The following is a 21,562-nucleotide window of genomic DNA, read 5'->3' on the forward strand; positions in this document are numbered from 1 at the left end:
GTTTTTCAATTTTACTTTACTAAGAGAATCAGTGTTTTCGTGGTATAGTACTACCTGTGTCTTTAATTCTGTTTTTCTTCCACTTTTACACCGCAACTATTTTGAAGAAATATGATTATAAAGGAAAAGTTAATTTTTGTTTTAGAAAATAATTCAAGACCACATTGCGCTAATATACTAGAGACTGCCACAAATTAAGATCTTGGATCTCTGTTTACTTCAAAGTTTTATTTTTTATTTAAATTCAATCTGTCAAGTAAACTTCCTACAGTTTTTTCTTAAAAAGGAGGAAACTTATAATGAATAATTCAATTAAGTTTATTTAACCTTTGGAAGGTATTCCGTGAAATGAATATTTCTAAAATACTTACCGAGGGCATGACTCTACTTATTCGAAGAGACTTGTGAACTTCGGATTCCTCTTAAAATAAAATTAAAAATAGATCATTTAAGTAGCTTCAAAAGCATTTAGACTTAATAATAGATAAACCGGCTGCCGATTGAAATTAAGCAAAGAGTACCGGGCAGAACCTTCCTCTGGAACAATGTAAAGTTTATATAAAGAGGAGTTAATCCTTTTGATTTTTACATGTCTATGGGAAGAATCCCTGGTTATACAGAATTCAGTCAGCCCTAAGAGGAAACTGTTCTTCATATTCATCTATCTGATAAGTCTGATGCCTTTTAATACTCACATCTGGACCAAGTATTGTTGGAGCTGAACATTAAAAAAAATAATAATAATAATATTGTCCTCATGTTCTTTTTAAAGCTAAAAGAACGAAGAGTAAAAGCTTGAAATTTTGTCTCAACGTTTCAGTTTATGCAAAAAATCTGGAGCTAGAACAACTCAACACGACCAATTTCTTACGGTGCTCCGAATTTATAATTAAAACTTAGAACTTTCACATTAGAATGTAAAAGTAGTATTTCTTTCTACAATTGTCTAAATTCTCTTTTCAAATTTAGTGAAGAGTAATAGAAACTGTGGAGCATTAATAATCTAACGAGCAGCTGCTCACTTAGTCAGTCATTTACACTTCAGTGAAGATCAGTTGACAAATTATGAGAAGAAAGAAGTCAGAACTATGAAAGGTCTAGGACTAACAGAATTTCTTTAACGATCATATTCTCTTAGATATGAGATTTTGATTTCTTTAGCTTGCTGCGATTCAGCAGTTTATCTACAAATTTGTAAAATAAATTACCCCTCATGGTGAAAGCTACTTCTTAAGGAAATTTAATGTACATGCGAGAATTTCAGCTCAACGACACACACTTCAGGCTTAACGCGGATACAATATATTTATGTCCTGCAGAGTGAGTTGTTCCTACTTGTAAACAGCTTCGTGAAATGAATTTTCAAATTGAATTTGTTCTTTCTGCATATGTTATTATTTTATTTTATTCATCAGTGAAGAGGAACAAAATCCTACCTAGCTTCTAGGCTCTGGCTACTCTAGAGAAAAACCATCACAAACCAAAAAATAAATTTAGTACATGAGCCTTGTAAAAAAAAATCAAACCAAACAAATCGGATAATAATATTATGGAAAAACAGTTTAAGCTTCTTTTTGTTCGTCCATTCAAGACCAAAGATACTCAACCGTTTTTCTCTTCTTCTACCAAACAATCTGTTATGAGATGAATTAGTGTTCGCTCTTCTATCTCTCAAACTATACAAAAGAATGTAATTTTAATTAATGAATTTCCACAAACTAAAATAATAAGAATTCGACTGAGAAAACTTGATCGTAAATTTGAATTTTTATCAGTTTAGAACGATATGATATTCTCTCTTTTCACAACTATAGCAACAGAGACCATGATGAAAGGCATACATTTTTTAAAGCCATTCCTCACAACTGAGAGTAACCTCAAACAATATCGATTTCAAGGAGTCCCCAAAAATTCCTGCCACACGCATCCCTCGCTCAAAGACTGTTGCCCCAACTTCACTTTAACAAATCCCACCCAACTTTTTTTAGTATTCTTTTCTTCCTCCTGTTTAACGCTTCCCTACCTCTCCAAAAGCATTCAGAGACCCTCTCTTCATCAATATTACCTTACTCCAACCGATCAATCTCTTTTAATCAATTCTTTGTAAAATATCGTCTTCTTAATTTCTTCCTGATCCCTGATCCCAAGGAGTTGCCGCCTAGAAATGGTAGTTTCTCTCAAGTCTCTGTTGTATAAGTTAATTTACTCTTAACGGCAAGACTTTAAAAAAATTTCTTTATTTTATTGAATAAAGAAAATAATTAAGCACTCTTGCTATTGAAAATCCTATATTTTATTTTCCTATTAGAGAAGATTTAAGCTATAAAATAAGGAAGACAATAAACAGTTAAAACCCATCTTTTTGCTATTAACAAATGAAATAACAAAGATAAAGAGTTTTTAAGTTTGTAGATAAACGACAGCAGTATAATATCCACTGTGAAGAGCAATTTCAACAATGACAATAAAACGTCATCGGCTTGCATAAATATTTATATACTGAGTAAAGAGGCACTTGTATCAACAATAATAAAGCAAGATTGAGAGTTATTAATACTGTACTAAGACGGTGAATGCAGTTGATGCTTAATTTCCAAGTGATTTTCAAAACTTGAAGTATTTAATTTATTTCGCAAACTTGACAAGATCACTTTGTTTGGTACACAGTAGCAAAAAAAAAGAAAAAAGACAGTCACTGCTAAAAAGTTGGTCTAAGTATCCCTATAGTAAACTGGAAATCAATAAATACGCATTTAATTTCCATTTTTAGATTTTCCACCCCAATAAAGCTTCAAAATGAATTTGCAAACCTAATGAATTTTATAGATAGTTTTTCTTTTCACTTTGGATTTAATCGTGATCATTATTACCCGACATTATTTGAAATGAATGATGTTTATCCAGTAGAGTGTGGAATAACAAAAAGTGGGTATCTATGGATTAACGCGTTGAAAGTACACAGATAGGAAATAAACAAAAGTGTTTTAGCTGGTAAAGGGGTGGATTCAAACCAAACTTTTAACCACTAAATTGAATAAAGCACCAAACACAAACTCACAAACAAAATACATCAACTTGAACTGCTGTGATCGGTCATTAAAATGTTAATAACAGAATTCAATGCTACATCACTTGATTTAATGCTGAAGGAAATGTATTCATAAAAACTCACTTTATATTCACTTGCTACTTTATTATTTAATAACAATATCTATTCTCAATTTGCGTTCTTGTGTTGAATAATTTAAAGTGATACTTGTGCGTTTAAATATTAGTAAGTTGGTTAATCAGTTTAATTAAAGTGATTGCTTTACAATTCTGAGCCATACTTTAATGGTTATTTGATGTTGAATTTGATTTACAAATTAAACTTGCTTCGGTCAAGTGTAATAGCTGCCTTGCTGGTTATTGCTTAACTCTTACACGTTTATGACTACTTTTAGACGTCAGATCTTTTATAATATATGAAAAGTACTTTCTTATATATATATTTCACACAGAAACTTTACAGTAAAATGTAGATCAATTCATCACACTGATAATGTGGATCTCAGCTAAACATATATTTTTATTATAATTACTTTTTACTAATCCATTCAATACATAATACTAGAACGATCTTTTTAATAATTGGAAATTGAGGAATAGGTATGGGCGAAGTTTGTTTTTGCCCAAAGCTAATCTCAGGATGCTAGGCGTTGTTGATAAGGTCAGAATGACAGCTACTTCCTTGTGCGCTTTGGTTGTTACGGCGCATTGAAGCAACTACAAGTTGGTACCTCCAGCAATCTAAGAGATAACAACATGAGAAAAAGTTTGAACTGGTGGCATACTCTGAGATTAAAATTTGGAAAAGCAGCGGTTTGATGTACCAACCTGGCTCTGGACAATACCGCTTTGTATGGTTAAATCATCATGTAAGGAATTGGTCCTTTTTTTTAGTAAGAAGTGTATTGACTTTATTGCTGCTGAAATTCCGTTGAATAATGATTTACTTTCTCTGACTCCCTATTGAGAGTACTGAGTACGAGTCAAATTTTAAGTACTGAGTTTTCACAGTTTTGAGTATCTCTGTGTGTAATACTAACTGCAAATATATATTCCCATCGTTTAATTCGCAAAGATTACATTCCATTCAAATTCTAATTTTGGAGAGTTTTAAGAAATCTGTATTTAATTGATTGCTTACAAAGGAATTCAAGGGAGCGAAAAGGCTGAAGCAGGAGTGCTTCACCTAACTGCCAATGTTGTTCCATAAATCTTAGCCAGTAATTGTAATAGTTCCCACTCACATTCACGTTAAGTTTTGAAAAAACTAAGTAAAACATAATTGTGTGAGGTGATTACACTTTAAAGTGCAAAGTGCTCACTCTGCAGCTACCTTCAATACATTTCATTCTGGTTTAGATTAGTGCAAGTTAATTAAAGAATCTTGCCACGTAGTAGGTAAGGCCCGCTTTGCGCAAATAATACGATACTGTTACAGCATAAAAAAAGAAATAATCAGATTTTATAAAATAGCATATTTAACAAGGTGAAAAGAACATTTGAAGTATGATTTTTTTTTAAACACCCGAAAGTCAAACAAGAAACAGAGGATTTTATTGATTAATGGCACATTTTAATTTCACATTTACAACTTATTATATTGCCTAGTTTATGATGAACACAACACTTTTACTTTGCAATATTTGTCTGCTCTACAAACAATATGATATAAAATTACATATTCAGAGAAAGTTTCATAAAGTTTTTAAAGTCACATAAAGAAACTTTAACTTCAAGAACAGTGGTATCTTTGTGTTGGTATCTGTCTTACAAGAATAAGTTGAAAATGTGCAATTTAACCAATTGTTACTTTTTGGTAACAAATTGTACCGTTATTTATTTATTAATTTTTCTTTTTTACTATATTTAATTTCACTTCTGCAACAGGTGAAGCTAATACAACATGGCTTTTGAAAACATGTTGTTCAAGTTAACATCCTCATTGTATAGATTTGGATTTTTCAATTATCAAAGAAATAAAAGTATTATCCGTGCACATTGGACAATCAAATCACAACACTTCTTTGCATCAAGATTCTTGAATTGTTGCTCTTCATCCTGTTGCTACAGGGCAGATGTAGATACCGAGATCTTTTTGTATATTTCGTTTTTGTCCATAAATTTAAAACATTCGTTAAAAATAAAAAATAATGTATATACAATTGAATGACAATGAAAATATGGAAATGTACTTGTCCAGTAATAAATATATCTTTTGAAGATAAAGCTACTATTTATCGCAAATTCATTCTAACTAATATTCACGACGGAAAAGTTTTCTTTTTTAAAAATTTCAATTTACCTAATTAATTTAATTTATCTTTTCTTAATTATAAGTATATATGCGATGACGCAACTTAAAATAATTACTTATGTTAAATTAACTTATGTTAATTTAATTATTAGATTAAGTTACATGGCTTTTATTTATTAAAAGATAACAAGCTTACAATAATTTATACTGTCATATGGCATGCATAAGTAATAATGCATTTACTGAAGGAAAATTGTAATTTGAAGCTGATTATAGACAATGCGTTGAAAGGGCGAAGGAAGGAGTTACAATTTTCCTCTATCTGATTGCCTAACTACTGAATAATTGGAATCAGTCAACTACAATTGTGCGAAGGACAGAAATTACAGCTAAGGAGGGGATAACTGCTAAGTAGCATAGTGGTTTCTGGTAGTAGAAAGATACATTATGGTCTCAAAAGAGTATTGAGGAAACGGTGGAGTGATGTATTGCTTTTCACTAGACTAATTGTTCGCAAGTGGACTTCAACATAGTATAGAGGTTACTTTATTTACTTACTATAATTTATTTATGTCTGATGATGAAGGGATGTTAGTCGACTCTGTAGAGTAAATTGGGCTTGAGGAAAGGCCAAGAAGAGGTTAGAGTAGCAGCCATTCAGAAATCTAAAACAAAACTAAGGCTACTAGAGTGCTGTCTTCCAAGTCCTAAGCAGGCAATTACCAAAAGTCTTGACATAGAAAGCGTCACCATCTTAAGCTGAGTCCTAGATCAACTAGGACAACCTCTTACTGGAAAGCTCTCTTTACGGGCGAGAATTGGAAAATTTGCATCTGTGAGGGTAGAAGACCTGTCAAAGAGTCATGAAGGAAAAACTCGTTCTGATACATTTACAATAAATAAAGCGGTAAGTAAAATTTAAATAAATATTTTGTAGAGCATATAGATGGAACTTTATCTATATGCAATTGTGCAATTGAAACAGGACATCAGTATTTATGATAAGCTATGTTCTCACTTTAGAGCACATTCATATGGGAGGGCATGAATTAACTTAGTTTATCTGGTCTGGGTTTTCGAATGAGTTTTAGAAATGAAAGAGGGAGTTGAATGATACAGCAATTTTATCGCTACTTTGTGAAAGGTCGAAAATCTACCGCACATCTCTGTTTTAATTAGACTAACATCGCAGTAGTCGTACATTTGCGAGGAGTTGGAGGACTGGCTTCTGAATGGGCCCTGAAAAATAGTTTTGTCATTAGGAGCCGAGAAAACTATTTTCGTAGGCTGCTTTCTTTATTTTAAATGGTATAATTAGGACGAAAAATGCTTAATGTAAATGGAAGCATCCTCACATTGGTAATTTCCTAAGATGAAATGTGGATGTAGACATGAAATGGCTCATCATATTACATAATCTATTTATTTGGTTTATTAATGTGTATGTTTTGAAGTTGGTAGAAACCAGAGTCCTAATGCATTTGATATTTAGCTTATGGCATATATTAATTGTTATGTGTAATGCATTCGATGTAAACATAACATTTCATTTGTATTTGGTTGTAAGTTCTGCTGGTAGTGCACTAATAATATTTAGATAGTCTACGAACTGTAAACAAACAAGCTTAATGATTACCCCTATCCACATATGTTAAAATAATAAAATTTACATAATTATGTATATTATCATAAATTTACAATATTGTATTTACATTTTAAAAATCTTACAATTTTAAATTTTGTTTAATGAAATTAAAAAATTCATTTTATTAAATCTCAAATTTCTAAAATTTGATTGATAAATTTGAACTATAAAACTGTTTCTTTTATTATAAATTCTCACTTGAGGTTATTTATTATTGAAATTCTTTTTGAAGATTAATAATTTACCATCTTATCTTAAAGCTGGAATTGAGTCTGAAATGTTATTGCCTACTTTAAGTGGTCTCGTATGAGTTCTCTAACGTGAAACTAATTGCTATCTTCTATCAGATAATCATAAATAATGTATTGCATTGTCACAGTTAATCTGGGTGGCTTCCGAGCATTAGCGTCAGTTAGTAGAACTGTTCGCATTTATTGCCTACGATAAAGTGCAGCCTCAAGAATTGGATCAGGACTAAGATATTCTACTAAGAAGTTCAGCTGACCACTTGATTTAGCATTGTCTCAAAATTGCAGCGTTTCTGTAATGCATAATGTAGACAATACCAACAACGCCGTAGAAACAATGAAGACTTAGAAGAAAAATTAAAAGAATAAAAAATAAGTCGCCCCAGAGTTTATTGGCGCCTTATGCCTGTTTAGTGAACTGTTCGCTATCTTATAGTATACTCTCGTATAAGACGGTGAACTGTAAGAAGCTCCTAAAGGGTCGGAAGCTTGATACGAACTCAGATTTTATTTAAGGAGAGGGAAAAGGGAAAATTTACTAAAATGGTATTTGATTAGTAAATTTCAACGAATCCTTAAATCTTGCTCTCTTTATTAAGTTCTCATAACAGTTCATTAATTTAATTGATTTTAATCATCATTGCTGTATTATATCTTTTAATTTTTGTATCATTTATGAAGTCATTTTTGTAACTTTGCCTTTTGAATATAAAAGAAGTTATCTTGAATCTTCCATTATCCTACATAGGTGGCCTCCTTGGAAGCATGTCTTTAAGAACATTCTTTTAATCAATGAATGTCCTCTTAGCCAAACAAAGGGTACCCACACTTTTTTAAAGTTCCAGTATTTTCTATATTTTCTGTTGTAAAGAGAATAACCCAGCGGAACATTATAAGCGAGACAATCCATGCATTGCACTTAATATAATAAATATTATTTAGATAATTACTGTCTGAATGATAATTAATAGTAACTGATGTTAGATAAATGATTGATAATCTAGTAAAAAATTAAAAATAAATTTTTTGTATCCGTTAGATATGCTAATCGAAACAGTATTACGAAACAGCTAAATTGTGCTATACAGCTGGTCGATTAAGGAGCCGTTAATCACTCAAATGAATAAATTACATACCGTTAAACTGGACACATTGCACCAACGAATCGTAAATCTAACATCAATTAACCAGATTCATGGACAGTATCGTCCATGGTTGTGTTGATTTTAGCGATAAAATTCACCAGCTTTAGTTTCTCAGGTTAATATATCATATCATAGAAGGGTTTATAAAACCACGATAACCTAGGTTAAATAAATATTTTTCCTGTATTATTTTTTATTTGCAATGTTAAATAAGATCCATTATTATAGAATAGTCAGTATTAAATTATTTGTCCAAGTATACATAAACATTTTTAAAATGGGTTCAAAATTACCAAGGTTCGCACTTTAAGTAAAAAATTATTTATTAAAAAATCAAAATACAGCCCCCAGCCCGGGGAGGAAAATAGAAAATTTCATGAACTCTTTTATACAATCACCAGCTATTCCAATTGTGCACTCAGTATTAGCAAAAACTATACTAATGTGCACTCGTCTGCAATATTGAACATCTCAAGATCTTCTGATGTACACGAAATCTGTGGAACACCATGGAACATGATAAAAGGTAAAAATCTTCTGAATATTAATGTAATTTCGCTTGCATTCCAGATACTTGTTCAGTTTATTTGCATAAACTTGAATGCATTTTTGTGGTAAAACCAAACTCCTTCTATAACAGGAATGACAATAAATTTGATAAATATTATTACACGTTTTAAAAAGATTAGAATGTTCAAATAATATTCAGATGTCAATGATGTAAGCCTGTGGAATGAAAGTAAGAGAAGTGGAATGAATCTCTAATTTTAAGCTACATTGATTGATACAAAATTAAATTATGCTCTTAAAATAAAAATCACTTTAGAATCACTTACTCAATCAATTAATTTGGATAAATCTCTTAGCATTGAAATAAAAAAACCTGGTGCGAAAAATGTAATGATGTAGCGACTTTAGCTAAGAGACTAAAAACTAAGTTGTTTCTTTTCCCAGAATTCTTAATATACTGAATTTCTTGAAATAAATAAATAAAAAATGAAAATTAATAAAATTAAAATGATTATGTATTTATGGAAATTAAAAGATGACAGTTAGAGACAACTTTGAGGTAATTAAAAGGTACTGAAAAAACAAGAATCAGCAAAGTGTCACTTTCCATTGAAACATTGCTCCATCTTACCAACAATTTATTGAATAATTTGAATTTATTATCAGTAGACATACATATTATTTATAGATAATATTTCAGATATTTAGTTAAAGCATTAAATAATTAAACATACGATAATGGATAACGAATAGAATAGGTGAATGTTTCATAGTTCAACAAAATTCTGTAGTAATAGATCGGCCTTCCAGTTATGCAACAAACTGAGAACACGTAAGTACTCAGCAAAGTTTGTTGGCCAATTTGCTATGTAAGTATCGGGAATCCTTTCTCAATGCCGAATAAATAAAATTACCAAAGTTTGTAATCTTCTAGAGCACTTGGTAACACAATTTTAATTCCTTGTTATAGATATTAGCACAACCATTTGAGAACGGCGTTAGTTAATGGTTATGAAGAGTGGTTTGTCAATGGGGAATCCACACTGGAACCATGAATGTAAATAATGTTTACTAGTTAAAAAATAAAAATGGCAATAATTAAATGGAAAAAAAGTTTCAAATAAAAGCAATAGACTTGGGAATGTGCGGAATTAAAAGAAATTCAGCGGTTTTACCAAAATAAAAATAAAAAATGTTTAAATCAAACGTTTGCGGATTTCGATTCGTATTTGATCAGTATTGGAACAAAACTACATACAAAGTTTAGGCTTTCTGCGGCTTTTAGTTGTTGACGTATTGAGTTTAAATACTTACAGACACGATTAGTATCAAAAAATACATTCCCCTTTCACGTTAAAGCTCATGTACAGCGAGAAATTAATGAAAGAGCGGACATGTTGCTAAAGAATCTTCTCAAGATTTACCCTTCCATCGTGTGCAACAACTTCTAAAAATCTTTTGAAAAGAATTTTGACTGTGTCGACGTTACGCATTTGGGAAGTTTTATGGTCAGCAAACGAAAGGGCAGCTAACCGAAGAGATATATCCTATAATTAAACCTCACTGGCGTTCACCAATAGTTATAAATTACAAAGTAACTCCGGTGCTTTAGGACACGAAAGAAACAAAGCTTCAGACACTGATCCTGTTCCTCAAAATGATGAATCTAGGGGCGACACTTCAGAACAACGGACTTGGCACCACTTACTCAAATAGGCAAAGTTTAAACTTCAGAAAACTAAATTTTTGAAGCCATTGGGGACAATTGGTAATGTGTGACATACAGCGCTTTAGAAATAAATCTGGAGAAAGTTGTACTGGAATTTGTCAATATTCTAGACTTCGACGGACTCTAGTTTTTTAAAAAAACTGAAATTCATTTTTGTTTAAATACATTCCAATAGACTTTCCTTTTAATTTTATGTGATTTGTACATATTAATTATAATTAGCAAAATTTATTTTATAATTACTAGTTTTTTTGCTACGTAGACATGCATATAATGTACTTTAGAAATTGCTGAATAATTTCTGATTACCAGAGCACTTTCGGGGCAGTTACGAATATTCAAGAGATCCCACATGATCTGTAAGATCAATGAGGAACTATGTAGTTGAATTGGTTAAAAGAAAATTAAATTGGTTGAAATTGATTTATTTCTCTGGATCCCAAGTCACATTGAGAACGTGGGAAGTAAAGAAAGACAGATGAAGCTACAAGGAAGCAACTTCATTTCATCCAGAACAGGGGTGCGAGTTAGGTCAGAGAATCTGAAGTGTTATATTAACAGAACTGCATATGAAAAATGGCAATGAATGTGGGTTGATTCTGAAACGAAGTTGAAGGCAGTGAGCAGTATTAATACAAAAATTATAATTAGGATATTAGTGAAACCTTTTTGAAGAAGAGAAGAGCTGATACTAACATTAATTAAGAATAGGCCACTCTTGGTTCACACATTCTTTTTCGCTATCAGGAGAAATCTAAATTTATGCCCTTGGTGCCGATCTAATCTTACTGTAAAGCATGATCATGTGGACTTTTCGATATTTAGTAACTTATGATTGTTTATAAATGGTAAACATATTTTTTATGTGTTAGAAGTAAGAGGACTGATCAAATAAAAAATACTTTAGATGACAACATAAAACATTTTAGCTATGAACTTTATTAGCCAACTATCTCACTTCTCCTTAGAAATAAAACGCTATGATTTGCTCCCTGTTTTCAGTTTTGAGCTGTTGGTTTCTATGGAAAATACTAAGAACATTCATACAAACTTTTTCCAATACAACGAAAACCATTCAAATTCTTGCAACAACGCACTGCTTCTTAACAAATTACACCGCTTTTTTCCCAACGGATATCAGCTCTTCACAGATGGTTCTAAGAATCAAGACGGTGTGGGATGTGCAATGATTGACCTTTCGGCTGACGTCTCCTTACAATTCAAATTAAATAAGCTCGCTTCCATATTCACAGCCGAATTATTTGCTGTATATCAATGTTTAAAGTATGTAGATTCAATAGACCAATCGCTGGTGTTAATTCTCACAGACAGCAAAAGTGTTCTCCAAAAACTACAAAATTCTGGAAATAATGCTCCCGCTTTAATCTTAAAAACTTCCGAATTATTAAATAATATTCTAAGAAAAGGCAAATCGGTACATTTAATCTGGATTAAGGGTCACACAGGTCTGAGAGGAAATGAAATCGTGGATCGTAAAGCCAAGGAAGCGATCTCCCTACAACATACATCGCCATACTCACTGTTGGTCTCCGATATTAAAAACTATGCAAAAGTGGAGTGCTATACAGAATGGCAGCGGACATACGAATTGGCAAAGGCGAGAAAAGGCCAATTTTACACAGCCATCCAATGTAGTGTCCCCAAAAGACCATGGTTTTACAAATACAAAAACCACAATAGGAAGTTTGTTAGCACTGTCATTCGAATGAGGTTCAACCACAATTATTCGCCGCACCATCTAGCCAGGATTGGGGTGGAAACATCTCACCAGTGTTCCTGTACTTCAGGAGTAATAGCAGACGCCAACCATCTAATCCTGGAATGTACTAATAATACTAAAGGAAGAGAGCGTTTGTGGAGGGCAGTGATAGCGACGGGATGTCCGTTACCTGCCAATTTAAATACTATTCTGGCAGCTGATGATGGCAGAATTTACACAGAGCTCTTTGAGTTTATAACAAACAACAGGATAACTCTGTAAATATTCAAGATGCTAAAGAAGAAATTAAATAATGGCTGATTTGCTTGCTCAAGAGGCCAATAACAAAGGAAAAAAAAAAAAAAAAAAAAAAAAAAAAACTTTATTATGAACATATTTATTTAAATTTAAGCGTGTTTAATGGCGGTAACAAATTACAAATTATCACTTAAGCAATTAAATTTTTGGTACTTATCAATAATTATATTTTATTTTCCCCAGGTGTGTTCCAGCCTCACTCCGCCACCGTGACTCCTTTCACCGTGGTTTCGTCCACCGTATGTTCTATCCCAATGTCCATAAGCTTCAGCTCTGGTCCTTCCATCGTCACTTCGCCACAATTCTTGTCTAACTCTTGCATCAACTTTGGTACCTTCTCCTCGTTCCCTCTGCACGTCTACTGAGGCACTTCCTTGATTTTTCTTGTCATCAGGCTATTTAAGAAAATTATGAGACGGTCATTTATTTAATTGTAGATTTTTTTTTTTATACCATTTGATATGGTTACTTAAGAAATGACCACTTACCCTCGGACTTGCATAAGTGAATGCGCCAAGCAAGTTCAGGGCGACAACCAGCACCAAAATTGTTTTGAACATTTTTTCTTTTTGTCTGCGAAATGAACATATAAATCATCAAAGTTACGTTATTACACATAACATAAAGTTATCTTATTTCACATTCAAGTGAAGGAAGGTTCTAGCGTTAAATCTAATCTAATCTAGTGTAGATTCAGAATCTATCTCCGGAAAAAAAATGCACTTAGACCTCAATTGTCATTCTCAAACAGTACAAATATCAATTCGCGAGACCGCTCACTCCGACCCTAGATTAGAAGCTAGTAGGAGTATTCAAAATTCTGTGAGCACATTTTGAGAATCACGAGATAAGAGTTTTGCCTTAAGGAAGCCATTCCTGCCAACGAACCTCAAAAGCTGTTTTTAATTTTAAAGTATTTTTTTTTTTTTTTATCAGCTTCTTCTCTACATACACAACAAACCTGCTAGTAATGGCGCTAATCCTTAAAATCAATTTCATGTTTTGCATCTCCTCCTTAAACTCAATATGAATTTTTGATCTTATCCAATAATTTTAAAAATCTTTGGTACTGAATGACGGAGAAGATCGCGGTCTAGAGAAAGGATGCTGCACGTAGATTTTTCTCTACTACTCGGACATAAACTATATTTTTATGACAGTTCTTTTGATGGCGTCTCCTTGCTTCTAGGAGACAGAGTATGAAGATCAAACAAGAGAAGAATTCAGCCTAAAATGGTGACGAAGAGAGATTTACACAAACCAACAGTAGCGTAGTTTGGCAGGTGTTTTAGCGTAATATCACGTGTTCATTCGTAATTCCTAAAAAGGTGGGCTTACCTCATGGTAGGCAACACGTTAAAACATGTTATTTTAAAACATCCTGAAGAAAGTTACTAAGAACTAAAGATACATTTACACTGATAAACCGATATCGTAGAGCGAAATTACGACTCCTCCGAACTACTATGGTGCTAAATTTCTTGAGAAAAATCGTCAGTAACTATTTTTAAATTACTTTGTATTCACAACAGAGGGCGTCACATAAGAAACAAATAAAGAAATTATACTAAAAATCTATATTAGTTAAAGTGAAGATACAAAATGTAATACTGAGATTAAAGAAAATTTGTAGAATAAAAAATAGAATTACTGACCTTATAGTTCACTCGTTATAGTTTGTATGCAGGCGTGAATGAGTGAATTGGCCAGTGGAGACAAGTATTTATAAGAGTCAACGTGTGAATTACACTCGGTTGTTACATTTATTTCTGTAGATCACATAATGAAAGATAACTTAACTTTTCGGAGAATGTAATTTACATTTTGCAATAAAATGTTTTATTCTTACAGATAATGAATGAATAAAAAAAGAAAAAATAGAATAGGAAGCTGTAATTCTGAAAAATACGTTATTTGCCTTAAAGACCTTGATCCCCACGGTAACCTTGGCGACTTGTATTGATTTGTGTAACTTTCTCTTTTTTTTTCCTTAAAGGAAAATTAATTTTGCACTGTGCGTCGACTAGTAATCACAATGAAATCGAATTTTGTTTTTCAAAGAGAAAGTTTTTCTAAATAAGAGAAATGTTTGAAATTAATCTTTACTTTTGTTTTCGCAAACAAATAATTTTTAATATTATATTCAACTGGTTTCAAATCTGGTGACTGAGCTGGTGTTTGGTTCAGTTTTGACAATTACACAGTAATCTTATATACATACATACATATATTTATACGTACATATACAGGGTGACCAGAGTTATATGCTCCACCCACTTCTTTTTAACGGCGGGAAATTTCGAAAAAATAAAAAACACGTATTTAATCATTTTTAGTCTAGTTTATTTTCAGTGATTGACCAATTTTTTTTAAACCCCTGTATCTCGAGATACAGCATCCAACTTTTGTTTTTCAAATGGAACGTTATATTTTTTGTTGCATATTTTTATAGTATTTGAGCTCCTAAAAAAACATTTTTGAAATCGGTTAGGTTTTTCAAAAGTTATGGTAATTTAAAATATAAAAAACAAATTTCAGTTTACTGTCAAAATTACGTTATTTTTTTAAAAGAATCTGTTCAAACTGGGCACAACCAACGGATAGGCAAGCCAAAACTCTGGACTCCCACGCTTTGCTTGTAGCAGCACTTATGGTGGTGAAGTCAAGATCTAGGCAGGCTAGAGTTATTCGACGTTTCAGATCATCGACTGAAGCCACGGGATTAACGACACTGTACACTTTATTTTATAGGCATCGTCACAAAAAATAGTCCATTTGGGTTAAGTCCGGAGATCGAGGTGGCCATTGGATCGGACAATGAATTCCCTAAGCACTTGTCATGGGCCGATTAGTTGATTTCCTAAAACTCCACACTAACGTTGTAGAAAAAACAACCTTAACGTCGAATTTAGTGAAGAATGAAAATCTCTAAAACCTCTCATACATTCATCTAGATTTATTATTGCTTTCTGTATTATGGATAGTACTGTTTCTTGGTAGATTGACTTGCGGAACTGTACGAACAAGAGGTTCAGAACCGCTGCCTCTAGAAATTGTTTCAGCAAGTCTTGACGACCCAGTAACGACTATTGAAGCCCTTACAATGATGATCTACAAATTTACACAGATATAAAAATGAATGGAACCAGGAAGGCATCGGCTTGAACAGGAAATGAATAAGCAGGTGGTTTAGCTAATTGGGTTGGTTTCTCTAAGGCATAGCAAAAAAAAAACATAAAAAACGTTTGTGTGCATGAAACCTGGAGGATGGGCTATTCTGAAGCTGCTTCAGAAAGTTAAAATAAAAAGGAAACCTACTTCACGCTGTTGAAGTCGATATGTTTTAGGTGTTTGCTAGCATCGACTATTTGGAGAGCCACCAATTTAGAACAGATGGCGTTCACAATCTAGACAGATCAATGACTTGAGTGAAAGGTAATATAAAATTTAGATTTATTTAACTTGACATCTGGACAATTTATTACAGCAATAATGCTTTTCTATTTAGAATAGATTAATCTAATAATGAATAGTGAATAATGATAACTCACAAATAAGAGGTTTAATAACTTTAGCACTTATCAGATTTATTCCACTTTAGACGAGTAGCACCAGCACTTGGAAACCACCTAGTGGCCCCGAGGAGCATCAGAAAGAAAGGGCAGCTCGTAGGTTGTATTAAATACACTGATTTACAAATTATATACAGAGGATCACAAATCATTTACTCAGGTTTACATACAACAAGCCCAGGTTTACATGTTACATTTACAGATTTACCTATTAGCTATTAAACATACAGGCTTCCCAAATACTTTAACAAGTTTACATTTACAGTTGTCTCCTTCCGTGACAAAATTCTACATTACTCAACTTTCTGAGTCTACTCATCTATTCATATTACAAGGTAAATATGTTTAGACATTGTCTATACAGGTTTACATATCAGATATCAAGTTTACAAATCAAAATACAGGATATCTTATTTATTTATAACACCTTATATCCTACAGATTTCATGCGACTCGTGCTGAAGAATTAGTGACACTTTGCGCCGCCACGGAGTAAGTAGTCTTTCTATCTTAACGCGGGTTTGGCCTATTCAGAAATTTGATTTTTTCAGAAAGCCTTCGTAAATCTAAAATAGCAGAGGAAGGAGGATATACCTACCGCTTGAGAGAAGGCAGTTAAGGCTTTAATGAATGGTGATCCCAATCCTTCGGCTCCCCAGTCTTCCTGGAAGTCCCCCTGGGTGGTTTCCAGGAGCTAGAATGGAATATGTCCTCTCTGGGAGAATGGGGTTAAGAATCAAATCTTGGTTTATGGTATTCTGCCATCTTCTTGTTCCTATGTGTTTCTTTAGAGCGTTTGGGTGGGTGCCATTGTTTAAGAGATCTATATCCTCTTAATATCACTCCCAAACCTATTACTTTGGGACCAATTTTGAAATATCTTGGGAGATCGTGTTGGGAAAGGTGGATGGACACTGGAGCGATTATACCAGACAACCCGCTACTCTTTCAACTTAGTACTTTCTTAGACAGTTTGGCTCGCTTTTTGATCTGGAACCTCTTCTCTTTTCCTCTGCTTAATGTATCGGAAGTTATTAGTACAATTGTCTTCCTGTTAATGTAGTTACTTCAAGAAATATGTTCGCATATTTTTCTAAAATAATATTTAAAGAATATGTTCTAAATTGTATTATATGTTAGTAATGGTAATTAATCATGAACGAACAATAATATTTGTCTTGAAAGAAGCGTTTACTATTATGTTGTTTACTGAATACATTGAATTAATCGCAGTTAGTTGTCTTAATATGTCAATACAGTATCCAAACAAAAGGTGATATAATTACCATGTGGACTGCTCTATTAATCTCATGCTTATCTACAGAACATTACCCTATATCTCTGAGATAACCATTTACTTACTAGCTAGTATGCATCAAATTCATGTTTCATTATATTATTAATGTATGCAGATAACTTCAAACAATGTGTTTATTATAAAATGTTATTGTTTATGGAGATTGTTATTTTCAATTAAAAAAGTTCTGATGCATGAATGTAACCGTTTAAAGTAGAAAACATGTGAATAAATATGTTAATGTGTGCGTGACATTTCTAAGGAAATACCGCAAGTCAGCATATACATCACATTAATTAATAAACTATATTTGTGAAATATTCTGTCATTTTTGTAGTAATCAACAAAGTTCTGAATTATGCGGCATAATTGGAGAAGTGCTCATCCCTTACCAGCGAATTCTGATGGACTGTTCATTATTAATTATTATTATTATTATTATTATTATTATTACAAATTATTACAAAATATTAATGTGAATAAGTACACATTTACTAATGTTTCGCAAAGACAGTGGGATGCTAGAGCTTGAAGACGTCATACTGTATCTACAAATATTTGGAAATAGCAAGACGCAAATCATTCTGGAAATTTATTCATGATCTGTATTTGGACTTGACTACCGCCACAATATCCATTAACATAGAACTCTTCTTATTTAACTTTGGATATTCATTGCTAGCCAAGCTCCAAAATTCGTCAAAAAGAATCATTTATTTTCAATATGTTTCCAGACGAAAGTCAAAGCTATTCTTCTTTATGTTGTTGCAATTTGAACTTCTGTGTCCAATGAATTTGATTCAGATCTGATCCAGTTTTAGCGGCAACCTTGAAAAGTGACTAATTTGAATATTTATAAGCAGAAAAGTTTTTCTGAGAATTTCACGACAGGTTTTCTTTTCTTCATATAAATTAGGCTAAAAAATGCTTCAGGAATTTTAATTCAGATGCATCTTTTTTTTCCCATTCAAGGTTATAAATTGTGAGGAAAACAAGAATTAGTATTCTGTCTTCAAAAAATATGAATTTATTATCTTTATGGAAGAGGAAGAATTTGTATCTGCTTGAAATAAAACAATGTGATCCTACCATAAATCTTCTCAGTCACTGAAATATTGAAATGAAATTGATTCAGCTGTCGTTAGCATGTGAATATTAGACTGCCCTCTACTACATATATATTATCCACGAATGAATTATTTTTGGACGGACCGAGTTTTCCAACATGGCAGAACGAGAGGGTACAGTTATTATACCAAATGCTGTCATAAACACCAGTGACTCCACTTTTTTATTTTACTTCTTCAAACTCTGTTTCTCTTTCACACTCCAGTTTGAACGCTTTTGCTGGCTATTTTCAGATTAAATGAAAACTAAAATTATTTCATTTCAAATGTTTTAAGTTAACCAGCATCTAAATTCAAAGAAATCACTGACAGTTTTCTGCAGAGTTGACATGTTTCAATTATGTTATATTGGAAGTTTCTTTTACATTACAGCCTCCATGTTTTTGTGATAGTTGTACAACATTCGCTTATCTTCAGAAATTTTCTAGCAAAATTAGAATCTAGTTCAGCGTCTTATAAGCCCGGCACAATTCCGGCTGTTCTAGGACCTATCGAATCCTGAATCAGGTGAAATAACAATGTCACTAACAAACCCAGGCTGACCATTTTCAGTAAAAGAGAATAACCAAAACTGAGAATACTTGAGTGAGTGCTCTGTTTATGAAGCCAAAAATTAATAAAAAGATCTGAAAATACAACCGAAGTAGAGGATAACTACTATTATCACGAAGCAGGAGTTAGAAGTTTCTAATATAGAATACTTGGTACTGCTTTAGTTAGTGGTCGCCAGGAATCTTGTATTAGCCATGCACTCTGCACATTTATGCTTAGACCTGGCGACTGTACTGAAGCTTTTAAGATGAAGACGTAAATTACTTAAGGCCAGCAGTTGTCAAACAATGGAATCCCATTAGCCTCGGCAGTTCAAGACAAACAGCACACCTCCAAGTGGTCGAGCTGGTAACTTGTTGCGGTTGAGACCCGGAGTAGGCCTAGTTCCCATGCCGATAGCTCTACCATAAGACATGATAGGAGACCACAGAGCGTATTTGCATAAATGGACGATAGTCTGAGGAAATGAAACTTTAATTTACTAAACTCATGCATTCGCTTCCTTCTTCTAATTACAGATTCGTTTCTTGAAAAATAAATATTTCTTCTAAGCTGCAGTTGCAAATTTTACTTATATATATTTTAGTATGAAATAATTTTTTAGTTCCATTCCTGTTTTATTTCTCTAATTAGGTAAATGTAGCGGAAAGGAAAATCAACACAAAGCAAATTGAGTAAATATTAAAATATTGATTAAAACAGAATTGTTTCACACTGTTCTGCAAGTGAACGGATGAGTGATAAAAGGTAGGAAAATTCTCCAATAATAGATAGCAAAACTATTGGGTACGATTTCGTTCCACAAACTATAATATATATAAAAATAAATAAAAGTTCAAAGGATCACTTTGAATTATGTTGAGTAAAGGGCCCTAGATCTGTTTCTTTTCTATATTTCATTAGTAAAGGGCCCTAGTTCTGTTTCTTTTCTTTATTAATCACTTTCTACTTTCTCGTACAAAGTAATTAAAGTATTGCAAGTTACTCAACAAGACTCGATTTAAGTTTTCACCGAAAGACGCTTGAGTTTTCTTGAGTCCAAACAAGTTTTTTAAAAAATTGCCCTCTCTTTCTCTCACAGCAGATAGTAGTGGCAAATAAATTTCAGAAATCTTGTAACTTTGAAAAGATGAGGTAATCGTTTTGTAGTGATTTCAATAATGAAAATAGAGATGGAAACTTTCTTAGGAGTTATTGCGTAATGAAACGTTTGGTGAAGTATCAGGAAAGCATAAAAATGGCTAAAGAATCTTTTAACAATCTGTAATGCAATGGATTTTTTTTATTGAAATTTCCAGTTTTTTTTGGTTTTTTTAGCTAAATTTTAGAGAAGTATTGGATATTGATAACTAAAGTGACTTTATTATAATGGAGGCCAATAATGTTGGATGACATCGTTAGGCAGAATGAACAATGTTGATTTTAAGCTCTGAATAAATTACAGCTAAATTTTCCCTGTAATAAACTGTTTTCTGCCTTTAATAAAGTTCTAACTAATTATCCTTTTATTAAAGTTTTATAAAGAGGGTGACATTCTCCCATCTTTCCTGCTCTCAGAGAATATTAAAAAAGCTAAAAGCTACTTTGAAGACGAACTTTGTTTTGATTAACTGTCCTCCTTTTTGTTACGAACAAGTTGACATTTTAGCTCAGATAAAATATCCGGAGTAAGCACTCACATGAATTTATCTTTCAAGAATCTTTGTAGAATTATTAACGCTCCTTATTCACAAAAGTATTTCAAAAAAAGATAATCCATCCAACTGACGAACAAAGCTCAAAAACAAATTGTATAAAAATTAAATATTTACAAGTCCTTCAAGAACGAAGATGCTGTGAATCTGCCACATCCCCTTCACTAAACGTTCAACCTTTTCAAGCGTGCAGCGCTTTAATGAAAACAAACTCATTATTTTTTATTATTGTGAAATTATCTGAATGTAAATACAATTAAACCGCATTTTAAAGAAGCTGGCTTATTCAAGTTTTAAAACTTCATTTGAACTATGCCATTTTCTTCGAGATTATTCTTTTGAACTATGTAAATATATAAACTGCACAATGAATTCCACACAAAATCAATGTACCTACTAAATATACTCCTTTTTCTTCCTCATTGTTGCACGACTTGACCTTGTTAAAATCACATTGTCAACATTGAAATCTAAAGGAAAATAATTTTTTCTTTCTTTTTCCACTGGAATATGATTTTCTATTAATGGTACTCTATAAATTCTATATTGTTGGTTTATTTTTTTTATCTTTATTGTTATTCAATGGCCTTTGTTGCTGTGCCTTTTTAAAAATAGCAGCCAAATCTCACCACAATGGTTTTCATTTCCCGGTTGATGGAAAGAATTGGAAATAAGGAACTGATGTTCCAATTAAATTCAATAT

At 32.4% G+C, this 21,562-nt stretch overlaps 2 protein-coding genes across 2 annotated transcripts in view; both read right to left on the bottom strand.

Moving 5' to 3' along the window:
- The window catches only part of LOC141453690 (uncharacterized), a 493,018-nt gene that overhangs the window by 453,334 nt on the left and 18,122 nt on the right, over nucleotides 1-21,562 (bottom strand). The window lies entirely within an intron of this gene.
- Nucleotides 12,681-14,426, bottom strand: LOC141453695 (uncharacterized). The gene is made up of 3 exons (XM_074127209.1): nucleotides 14,273-14,426; nucleotides 13,106-13,190; nucleotides 12,681-13,012 (listed from the first exon to the last, which is right to left on the bottom strand). Exons 2-3 carry the CDS (start codon nucleotides 13,175-13,177, stop codon nucleotides 12,788-12,790), a joined length of 297 nt encoding a protein of 98 aa, XP_073983310.1. The 5' UTR covers nucleotides 13,178-13,190; nucleotides 14,273-14,426; the 3' UTR covers nucleotides 12,681-12,787.

The sequence above is a fragment of the Rhodnius prolixus genome, unplaced genomic scaffold (assembly GCF_049639745.1).
Source record: "Rhodnius prolixus isolate KJV_2025 unplaced genomic scaffold, Rpr scaffold_3, whole genome shotgun sequence".
NCBI classification, from domain to species: domain Eukaryota; kingdom Metazoa; phylum Arthropoda; class Insecta; order Hemiptera; family Reduviidae; genus Rhodnius; species Rhodnius prolixus.

Bases quoted from the DNA above. Each gene is read 5' to 3' on its own strand.
- LOC141453695 (XM_074127209.1), bottom strand. From the start codon at position 13,177: ATGTTCAAAACAATTTTGGTGCTGGTTGTCGCCCTGAACTTGCTTGGC. The intron at 13,013-13,105 runs GTAAGTGGTCAT...TTTCTTAAATAG, and splicing joins TCACTTATGCAAGTCCGAGG to CCTGATGACAAGAAAAATCA.